The 11,048-nt window shown below is 55.0% G+C and overlaps 1 protein-coding gene across 1 annotated transcript in view; it reads left to right on the forward strand.

Annotated features, from left to right (window-relative positions):
• Nucleotides 1–11,048, forward strand: part of NOS1 (nitric oxide synthase 1 (neuronal)) — a gene marked incomplete at its 3' end in the record, with an annotated part of 21,009 nt that overhangs the window by 8,138 nt on the left and 1,823 nt on the right. Inside the window, exons 9-20 of the mRNA XM_010076117.1 lie at nt 1,290–1,434; nt 1,824–1,928; nt 2,228–2,286; nt 5,544–5,660; nt 5,900–6,074; nt 6,454–6,592; nt 7,374–7,452; nt 7,931–8,124; nt 8,753–8,922; nt 9,119–9,329; nt 10,059–10,146; nt 10,438–10,559. Coding sequence (XP_010074419.1) covers nt 1,290–1,434; nt 1,824–1,928; nt 2,228–2,286; nt 5,544–5,660; nt 5,900–6,074; nt 6,454–6,592; nt 7,374–7,452; nt 7,931–8,124; nt 8,753–8,922; nt 9,119–9,329; nt 10,059–10,146; nt 10,438–10,559 — 1,604 coding nt within the window. The remainder of the gene's footprint in view (nt 1–1,289; nt 1,435–1,823; nt 1,929–2,227; nt 2,287–5,543; nt 5,661–5,899; nt 6,075–6,453; nt 6,593–7,373; nt 7,453–7,930; nt 8,125–8,752; nt 8,923–9,118; nt 9,330–10,058; nt 10,147–10,437; nt 10,560–11,048) is intronic.

Consider the following 11,048-nt stretch of genomic DNA (forward strand, 5'->3'; position numbering starts at 1 on the left):
GGGCTGATCCCCCTGTCAAAGTGATTCAAGCAGCCCTTATTCTTGCAAAGGCCACAGAGATGCTTTGTGCTCTCTCAGCCCCCCCCCCAAAACTGCCCCTTCCCTGTTGCAACCCACCAGGCTACATCCTCACCCGCCTTTCTGGTAGCCCCATTTAAAGGCTTGATGGTCCACTTAGAAAAGGTGAAGATGTTCTGTGCTTAGGAAAAATAATGTTGATGTCCAAATTCTGTTGTGATTATGAATGGCCCTGCAATAATAAACTTGTCACAGCGGGCTCAGTGCCCCATCGTGCAACCCACAGCTGGCTAGTGACAGCCTCCCTTGTCCCCCATCACTATGCTCCCCCAATGCCAACCCACCCAAAAACAAGGAGCCGGTGTTCCCAGTGCTGCATGACCCTGGCCGGGATTAGAGATGCTGGTGACCTCTCCGGGCCCCTCTGCCCTACTGTCAGAGCTGAGCCGGTGGGGAAAACCGGAGCAAAAGCATCCAGTCACGACTGCGGCCACAGGAGGCAGCCGGCGAGACACGGCCCCGCAGACGCTCCGAGAAACGGGCAACCTCTGAGCCTCAGGAGAGCCGTTCCTCTCGGTGAAGGTCACAGCGGTGCAGGAGTGCAAATCAAAGTGGTACAGACAGCCTCGGCTGACCTTTGCAGTGTCTTGGGGCTTTGTGCGCAATGTGCAGAGCCCGGGCGCGTCTGCTGGGCTCCGACAGCTCCTGCAGAAAGGCAGCCAGGTGGGATCTAAAGGCATGAAGAGGGGGAGAAGCCACTGTTCCTCCCTTAGCCTGGGCTCTGGTTGGTCTCCAGCTTTTCACAGAACCATAAAATAGCTTGGGTTGGAAGGGACCATGGAGGTCACCTGGTCCAACCCCCCTGCAGTGAGCAGGGACACCTTCCACTAGCCCAGGTTGCCCAGAGCCCCATCCAGCCTGATTTCCTTTGGGGTTATCTGGTCGCTGCTTCCAGCAACTGCTGCCCCTGATTCTTCTTCTCTGTCCCTGCAGAAAGACCACCTCCACACCCGGTTGAGCAATTTCCTCCTTATACCCATTTCAGGTATTTCAGCTCTGTGTTCAAGCTCCCCCATCCTGTCTTCCGCTAAGTCAAGATGAACACACTTTTCCATAGCTTCTCTGTTTGGCATAGAACAAACAGCAATTTTTCTGCATTTTTTTAAGGCAGGCTGTTCATTTAGTAATAAATAAAATGCTGTGAATAGTCTGGGCTGGAGGCACCGGCCAGGAAACAAGCTCTCTTACTGGGGTTTATCCTTGCTTCGTAGGGCTGTGAAGTTCTCAGCCAAGCTGATGGGACAGGCCATGGCCAAGAGGGTCAAAGCGACCATCCTGTACGCCACGGAAACGGGGAAGTCGCAGGTCTATGCAAAAACTCTCTGTGAAATCTTCAAGCACGCTTTCGACGCCAAGGTATTGCCCTAGCTCCTGGCCTCTGCAAGATGACACATGCATCTGGGTGGCCCAAGGAAACACGTGGCTGTTGGGAAATACATGACTCAATGCATGTGAAGCTTCCCAGCTGCCAAGGGTCTTCAGCAGCTCCTGGGATATGAGCTTGTGGGTCTGGATTGAAGCCTGCAGAGGAATTTTTCCAGCTCATTTCCAGCTAATACTCCTGCAGGCATCATAGCATCCATATCTTCTGCCCCATGGTTTGTCCATGTCTCTTGGGGCTCCCTGTGTGGAGATGCTGGGGTGTGCTGCTCCCATCTCCAGCTGCACTGGGGTCCATCCCAGGAGGCTGGCTGGTGGTAGATCTTCACACCAAAAGCCTCTGCTGACATCTCTGTCTCTCCCAGGTGATGTCCATGGATGAGTACGACATTGTGCACCTGGAGCATGAAACCATGGTCCTGGTGGTCACCAGCACCTTTGGCAATGGAGATCCACCTGAGAATGGAGAGGTAGGACAGAGCATGGGGATGGGTGACAATGGCAGGGACACAGGCAGGAGAGAGCTTGTGGGGAATGGGGAGAAGCATCCCCTTTTTGGAACGGTCCAGGTCAAAATTCTGTGCAATACCTGGTGCTGTGCCTGCACCCCTTGGCTGGGGACCTGTGACTGGTCCAGCCCTGCATGACAGCATGGCAGCTGCTGGCAACAGCAAGCAGAGAGTGAAACTGCAGCCTACGCTTTGGTCACAGCTTCATTTCCTGCAGAGACTGGGAAAACTAATGGTTTGTTAAAATTTTTTCCCTGTAGAAATTTGGCTGTGCATTAATGGAGATGAAGAATCCCAACTCCAACCTGGAGGAGAGGAAGTAAGAGCACCCCAAAACCCTCCCTTCCCACTCAACCCCAGCACGCAGGTAGCCCTGCAGCCGGGACAGGCTGCTTCTCTGCCTTCCTCCTCTCAGAAGGGAGGACGAAATCGCCGCACAAGTTGTAAGTTTTTAGAGGTCCAGGGGATGGGACCTTCCTGGAGAGCCAGGGGATGGAGCAGGAGGAGGTCCCAGGGAGGACAAGGGCACCGAGTCTGGCATGCCTGTGGATTCCAGCTTGTAATTCCCTGGGCTGACATTTTAAAGCTTTCATCTTCAGCTGTAAGAGGTGGGCAGCTATGAAAAAAGCAAATAAAAGCAGGAATTCCCCCAAAATAATCAAATCTGAGAGCTGGGGTGGCTCAGGAGACACGAAAATAGTAAGATGTGGAGGTAGAAGGGAGTTCCCAGCTATGTGGATGTAGGCGGGGAAGGTTTGAGAACCAAATTTAACATCTTGCATCATATGAAAACATTTCTTAGGAAAAGAAGAGCTGTTATAGATTCCGGCTGTGATGTTTGTAACAGTAAGTCTGGAACCTTGGAGACAGGGTCTAGGGTTTTTAGAAAATCCCCCATCAGTGGAAGATGAGCCTCGAGCATCTTGGTGCACATCCCAGAGGTGGGGGAGTGAGGGCAGCCAGGATATGTGTTAATCATTTGGGACATCCTCTTATTTCAGCTATTAAGTACAATATATTTTGCTTAACTGGGACACTGCCCTGCTCCGGAGTCTCTCCCGAGTTAACACAGTGATGCTCACGACTGGCAAAAGGCTGTTCCTTAATTAAGGAAGAATTAGCACTGGCCACTGGTGCTATGCAATTTAATTTCTGCTTGAGCAGTGCTGGTGGGGCTGCAGAGCGGTGACATGGTGACAAACACCACCAGGCAGGGCAGGGATGGATTTGTACCTCTCTGCTGCTGGTGACACAGCAGCCCCGAAGTGTGCAGCCAAGTCACCTCATGGATCCCCGCAGGGCTCACCATCCAAAACCCATTCAGTTTCTAATGGCCTCATGCCTTAATGGGGACAGCTGACACAACGGGACATGCAGGCTGCCCTGGAGGTGTCTGGATGGAGAAAGGGGCATTTTACGTGTGATTCTGGCCCCAAGGATCTTCACTTTGTAGGGCTGGGTTGGTGCAACGTTGGGTTGGTGCAACACTGGGTTGGGTGCAACGTTGGGTTGGGTCCAACGTTCAGTTGGGTCCAACGTTGGGTTGGTGCAACATTGGGTTGGTGCAACATTGGGTTGGGTGCAACATTGGGTTGGTGCAACGTTGGGTTGGGTCCACCATTGGGTTGGATGCGGAGGGGCCACCCATGGCAAGCCAGGCAGATTGGAGGAGGACAAAGCACCAGAGCTTGGTGCTGGCTGTCCCTGTCACCTCTAAATGTAATTTAAGGATTTTCTAAGAGCCAGGGCAGCCTGTGGCTTGGCCACCTGACAGCAAAAGTGGTCAGAGTGCTGGAAACGGCGACTTGCGAGGACAGATCAAAAGGGCGAGAGCTATTTTGTCTGAAGCAGAGCAGACAGAAAGGCAGTGCAGTCGCAGACTTCCCTTACAGAAAAGGTGACTACAGAGGTGGAAGGAATAAATTACTCCTCATGGCTCCCCCCAGGATGGGCCAAGAGGTCATGGCTCTGGATGGTAGGAAGAGATGCTGATGTCAAGCATGAAAAAAAGCTTTTGCAATGAGAAAAATAATCCTGGAGCAGACCGTCTAGGGAAGAGGAGCAGGGTCAGCCTGGTGCCTGTAGGAAGGGTCTGGAGAGAGCAGGTCCTGCCCATGCACCCCCCTAGCTCCCAGCTCCGTGGGCACAAGGGGATGCTGAGGGTGCACCCCACGGGCTCCCAGCTTGATGGGCACTGAGGGATGCTGAGGAGCTTCCAGCTCCATGGGTACCAGGGGATGCTGAGGGTTCACCCCCCAGGCCCCCAGCTCCGTGGGTACCAGGGGATGATGCTGAGGGTGGTTGTGACCTGGTGGCCTCTCGAAGCCACAGTGTCTCCAGGAGCCTGCCAGGGTGCTGCAGCTGTGGCTTTCCAACCACAGCCCAGAGGTTTTCTGGGCAGAGAGGAGGAGGCTCTGGAGCAGAGGTGGAGCATGGGGCACTGTGACCCTGGCAGTTCTCTTGCTCGGGTGTTGTCTCCTTGGTGTGGCATGCCGGGTGCAGGAGGTCTGCTGTGACTCATCCACACACTACTGCTTCAGTGCTCCGGCAGTATATTTAGAAACTCTTGTGCAGAGCAATTTTTCAAGATGGTTCAATTCAGAAATACTTCTGCTGTTGGCAGATTTTTTTTTTCCTCCACTCCCCTTCCCCCTCCTCATCCCCTCTGCTCTTGCTCCTTTTTTTTTTTTTTCTTCTCACTTCCTATGAATGAAAAAACCTTCAGAATATCTGCTCAGACATACACCTGACCTTGTACGCAGCCAGGGAAGGACGGGTAAAGCCAGAGGTCCTGCCACTGAAGACAATGTGGTGGCCAACACCAGGGTCAACCCACTGGGAGGTGACTGGAGGACCCCATGGAGCAGAGCAGGTCCAGCTGGAGGGGTGCAACATATGGGGTGCTATGGCTTACCCCCAGGAGAGAGCACATTTCTCTGCTCTAGCCACTGAGACACAGCACAGGAAAGACATGGACCTGTTAGAGCAAGTCCAGAGAAGGCCACAAAGATGGTCCAAGGGCTGGAGCACCTCCCATCCAAGGACAAGCTGAAAGAGTTGGGGTTGTTCAGCCTGGAGAAGAGAAGGCTCAAGGGGGCTACAGGAGAGATGGGGGGGCTCTGGATCAGAGGATGGAGTTATGGGACAACAGGTGATGGTTTTAAGCTGAAAGAGGGGAGATTAGATGAGATATTAGGAAGAAATTCTTCACTGTGAGGGTGGTGAGGCAGTGGCCAAGGTTGCCCAGAGGAGCTGTGGATGCCCCATCCCTGAAGGGGTTCAAGGCCAGGCTGGATGAGGCTTTGGGCAACCTGGGCTAGTGGGAGGTGTCCCTGCCCATGGCAGGGGGTGGAATGGGCTGGGCTTTAAGGTCCCTTCCCACCCAAACCATTCCATGATTCTATTATCTGCTCCTGCTCAGGAATTGTTGAGCCCTGAGCTTGAGCCTGCTCGGATTTGGTCTCCTCCAGAGCCTGGTCCCCCCCACAGCCTGGTCCCCTCTGAGCACGCGGCGTGGTGGGAACCACACGCGCATTGGTCACCATCATTAATACGTGATGCTGTTGCTGTTCGCAGGAGCTACAAGGTCCGTTTCAACAGCGTCTCCTCTTACTCGGATGCACGGAAATCCTCAAGCGACGGCCCTGACTCCAGGGACAACTTTGAAAGCACAGGGCCACTGGCCAATGTCAGGTAACCGGGACAGGGTGGGGACAGTGACTTCTTGCTGCAGAAGGGACGGAGTGGCAGCCAGTGCTGCACAGAGCCCCTTTCTCGTACTGCATCCCTTTCTTGCCTAAAACATGATGGATTTTTGCAACGTGCAGATCCCTCTGTGCTCCCTCATGCTGGCATTGGCCATGGTGGGGCAGGATGGCGAGATGTCGATGTCCCCACAGCTTGGCAGCCACAGCTGTGCCACCTCTCCGCAGGTTCTCCGTCTTCGGGCTGGGCTCCCGCGCTTACCCCCATTTCTGCGCCTTTGCCCGGGCAGTGGACACCCTCCTGGAGGAGCTGGGTGGAGAGAGGATCCTCCGCATGGGAGAAGGGGATGAGCTCTGTGGCCAGGAAGAGTCCTTCAGGACCTGGGCCAAGAAGGTCTTTAAGGTAACCAGCTTCGCTTGGGCTCCAGGGGGGAGAAGGACATGGAGACAGAGCAAAGCTACTGGTTAGAGCTGGATCGAAACCCAGCCTCTCCTACATCATCTTGGCCCAGAATAAAGAGGTTCTCCACATTTTGGTGGAGCTGACGCTCTGGTTTGTGCTGACTGCCAGAGGGTGAACACTATGTTGAATGTTATCCCAGATTCCTGGGGGAGGAGAACCCCAGGAGATGTCCCCATGGCCACCAGTATAGCCCTACACCATTGGGGCCACCTCCTCCACGTGTTGGCTGAGGTGGGGTGGGAAAAATGGGGGTCGTAGGTCTTGGTTGGAAAGCCCAGGGGCAGCGGAGAGATGCCTGAGAGCCTGGTGTGTGCTGCAGGCAGCGTGCGACGTGTTCTGCGTGGGGGACGACGTCAACATCGAGAAAGCAAACAACTCCCTCATCAGCAACGACCGGAGCTGGAAGAGGAGCAAGTTTCGCCTGACCTACGTGGCTGAAGCCCCAGAACTCACACAAGGTATGAAGACAGGGTCACCCTGGAGGGCTCCAGGCATGGGGCAGGTGGAGGGGAAGATATAGGGGGCTCAAGTGGGGAGAAAGGGGATCTTTTTTTAAAATCTTGTTTATTCTGTGTTAAATTCCTGGCATTTCAGTCTTGCCTTTCCCCTCCAGGACACACCCAGGGAGCAGCTGGTGGTGGTCTCAGGCCCCTCTGGCCAGTCTCTGTCTGTACCCGTAACAGAGATGTTGGGATACAACCTGCTCTCCCTCCTCCTGACCCCATTTTTTAAAGTGAAGAGCTGGAATCCTGGTTGTTTTCCAAGCTCGCGCTGTCCAAATGCCGCTCCACGGAGCGTTGCGGTGCAATGGCAGGTCCAGCCCACGACACCTGGCCCCTCAGCACGGCTCCTGCAGCTGATGATCTGCCACACTGGCTCTGCTCTTCCCAAATTCGGGCATTTTTGCTGCCAGCCAGGTGGTTCTGGCAGCGAGAGGCGCATGCCTGCACGTCAGGGCACATCCCCGCGCCCCGTGAGGGTGGTTTTGGAGTCCTCCTTGGTCACTAACGACAGGGACACGTGTTTGGTTCCCCCCTGGGGTTTCTGATCCTGAAGCTTTGCAGGAGGTGGGGGCAGGAGGGTGGCCGAAGCCACGGTCCGCTTGCTGCAGCCGGCGCCGGCCAGCTCTGGTCCGAAGGGCTAAATCCGTGGCGGCGGCCAACAGCCCTGCGAAAGCCCGAAGCTGTCTGCCTTGGCCATGCTCCACGGCGTTGCTTCACCGCCTCCTCTCCTCTGCAGGACTGTACAGCATCCACAAAAAACGCGTCTATGCAGCCCGGCTGATCACCCGGCAGAACCTGCAGAGCCCCAAGTCCAGGTAGGACCCGAGCATCCCTGCACAGTGCTGCAAGCATCCCCTGGCCCCTGAACGTCCCGTGGCTACTGTCTTTGGGCAGACCCTCACCGAGGCTGGAAGCCACGTTAGCCCGGTGAAGGGTGTTTCCTGCCACCTTAGACAGGGAAATTTCTGCTGCTCCACAAATTAACCGTCTGCCTGGAAGGGTGAGAAGGTGGGTGGAGTGGCAGGGTGCGTGCTGAGAAAGGAGAAAATTGCTGAAGCAAGAGGTTAAATGGTTTTTCCCTTTCAAAAAGTCCCTGTGGGTGAGTCAGGGGAGGCAGACCCTGCAGTGTCCTTTCCAGCTCCCTGCTGTGACTTTGGTGCCCTGCTGAGGATATCACCAGGGCTTGGACATGCCACCACAGCCCAGCACACCCAGCAGCTCCTGTGGCCAGAGCTCAGCAGCTCCCTGAAGGTCTCCCCAACACGCATCCTGCTTTTTCTCCTTCCCCCGCAGTCGCTTGACAATTTTCGTACGTCTCCACACCAACGGACACCAGGAGCTGCAGTACCTGCCCGGGGACCACTTGGGCGTGTTTCCAGGGAACCATGAAGACTTGGTCAATGCTCTGATTGACAGGCTTGAAGATGCCCCTCCAGCCAACCAGCTGGTGAAAGTGGAGCTCCTGGAGGAGAGGAACACAGCTCTAGGTAACCAGGGCCATATCCACGTGGAGGTGGCCTCTCTCCTCCTCACCCATCCCTTGATCTTGTAGCTCCCTGGGGAGGCGGGTGGCCCCCAGAATAAATAATTTCCCATCTCACTGGTTCATTTGCCTGGACTGGGAGCACCTCCTTCAACCTTCCTCTGCCCGAAGCCGTAACTCTTCTGCATTTGGGGTGTAGAGCAAGGGTTTGAACGGTGAGCAGGGACCTGGGGAGATGATGTTTCCTTCTTCTTCAGAAAATGTAAAGGTGTTTATATTCTCATGGAAAGAGCAATGTCTAGGACTGGAAAAAAAGAGTTAAGGTATCTTGATGGACCATCCCAACGCTGTATTTCGGGGATAAGTCTGATCCTGCCATGCACAGTGTATCAGGAGATGGAAAATGGTATTAACTCGGCATGACACAGGCTGATGGTGGTGGAGTATCAGACTCATTTGTGCTCATTGTAGAGCATCTCACTTTTAGCATTAGGATATCTCTTTGACTCTTCTTTCCAGCTCTTCATCATTCTCTGTCTTAGCTTTGATAAGTGGAATGAAAGCAAGGATTTGTCCCCCTTGGCTCTCATGCTCAACTGATCCTATGGTTGTGCTGAATTCCCTCCTGGCAGGTGTCATCAGTAACTGGACAGACGAGAACCGTGTCCCACCATGCACCATCTTCCAGGCTTTTAAGTACTATTTGGACATCACCACCCCTCCCACACCCCTGCTGCTGCAGCAGTTTGCTTTGTTGGCCACCAGTGACAAGGAGAAGAAACGTCTGCAGGTCCTTAGCAAGGTAAAGACCTCAGACCCCAAGCACCCTGGGGACAACCACAGCCCCAGGGCATTTTTCATCCCACACCGTGGTTAGGCTGAGTCTCTACCCCACCTGCCTTCACCGCCAGCCACCACAGCCTTGCCCTAGCCCTGGTTGGATATTGGTAGAGGCACCTGGCTTGGAAGAGGTTGGTGCCCTCCTCAAAAAAATGCAGGGCTTGCAGGAGTACGAGGAATGGAAGTGGTCCAAGAACCCCACCATCGTGGAGGTGCTGGAGGAGTTCCCCTCCGTGCAGATGCCCTCCACGCTGCTGCTCACCCAGCTCCCCCTCCTCCAGCCGCGCTACTACTCCATCAGCTCCTCCCCAGAGATGTACCCAGGCGAGGTCCACCTCACCGTGGCAGTGGTCTCCTATCGCACCAGAGGTACCGTGCTCAAGCAGGGGTCAGTGGAGACAGGGAAAAAGCAGCAGCACATGGGCAACACCATAAGGTCTTGGCAGAGAGATGTTATTTCAAAGCCTTTCTACCCTCTGTAGTGACTAGATTCCTTCAACCCATGACACTGCTGTCCCATGTGATGGGGAACGGCCATCCATCAAAGGGTGGGGTATTGCAGAGATGCCAGATCTGGGTCAGGTACCAGCAACAGACCATCCACAGCATCTCCAAGTTCCGTGTGGGATCGTGTTTGCCCGCTCCAGAGTCCACGTTGCCACAACCAGCCAAATTTCTGGACTTGTGCAAGCACTGAGGTGTCCAAGCAGCCCTGGCCATGGTGTAGACAGACACAGCCCCGTCACCCCTGCAGCAGGCAGGACATGGGGAAGACACCAGCCATACATCTGGGGCTGCCATGGAGGGCTTGTGTCTGGAAGCACCACAGCATGATGCTGCTTCTCCCAAAAAGGACCAGTTGGGTGCTTCCTAAGTGGAGGTCCAGCAATCCCACGGCTGGGTCCTGGGTGAACCTGGGTAGCTCTGCAGTGGGATTCAAGTGCCAAACTTCTGACAAGTTCTGGGGGAGGGATGCAGAGATACTGAAGGTTTCAGTGAGGTGTGTATGTGGAAATTCGCAGGGAGGGTTTCAGAAGGAAAGCAGCTGGAGCAGTTGGCTGGTGTGTCAAGTCCCGACCTCCTTTTCTCCCCTCCTAGATGGAGAAGGACCAATCCACCATGGAGTCTGCTCCTCCTGGCTCAACCGGATACAGACCGATGAAGTCGTGCCCTGTTTTGTAAGAGGGTAAGTGGGGTCCACACAAAGCAAGGGGTGAAAAGATGGGGTGAGCCCGGGATGAGCTCTTTGCCCTCAATTCTTCTTTGTGAAGCACTACGGGTGTGGAGAAAACAGGGCTGGATTTGGGAGCAAGTGGGTCCCTCTCAGGTGCAGTTCTTCTGCACTAAAATGTCGCTTTCTGGGATTTCACCTCGTTTTCTACCCCTCCCTTGCTGGGTGGTGTCTAAGCTTGCTGTGGGCAGAGCTGAGGGAGGGAGCATCCTGCTTGGGTGTAATGGGTACCTTCACTGTGTGCAGCGCGCCCGGGTTCCACCTACCCCAGGACCCCCAGGTGCCGTGCATCCTCATCGGCCCCGGCACCGGCATCGCCCCTTTCCGGAGCTTCTGGCAGCAGCGGCTTTTTGAAATCCAGCACAAAGGTGGGTCAACACTTCTTCCTCCTGTTCCTCATCTCAAGTGGTGCTCAGGAACCCTGGGCATGGGGATGGGGGTCCAGGCTCCTGCCTGGGCTGCCCCAGCAGAGGCAAAGGGCTTCTGGAGGCAGTGGCGGTCCCAAGTGCAGGCTTGGAGGTCAGCCCCAACTCCCAAAAGTAACTCCATGAAAATCCTTCTTAGCAAGTTTTCATGGAATCATGGAATTATGGAATGGTTTGGGTGGGAAGGGACCTTAAAGCCCATCCAGTGCCACCCCCTGCCATGGGCAGGGACACCTCCCACTAGCCCAGGTTGCCCAAAGCCTCATCCAGCCTGGCCTTGAGCCCCTCCAGGGATGGGGCATCCACAGCTTCTCTCGGCACCCTGGGCCACTGCCTCACCACCTTCATGATAAAATATTTCTTCCCCAGATCTCATCTCCATCTCCCCTCTTTCAGCTTAAACCCGTTCCCCCTCGTCCTGTCCCTCCACCC

This window comes from Pterocles gutturalis, unplaced genomic scaffold (genome assembly GCF_000699245.1).
Source record: "Pterocles gutturalis isolate BGI_N339 unplaced genomic scaffold, ASM69924v1 scaffold12603, whole genome shotgun sequence".
NCBI classification, from domain to species: domain Eukaryota; kingdom Metazoa; phylum Chordata; class Aves; order Pterocliformes; family Pteroclidae; genus Pterocles; species Pterocles gutturalis.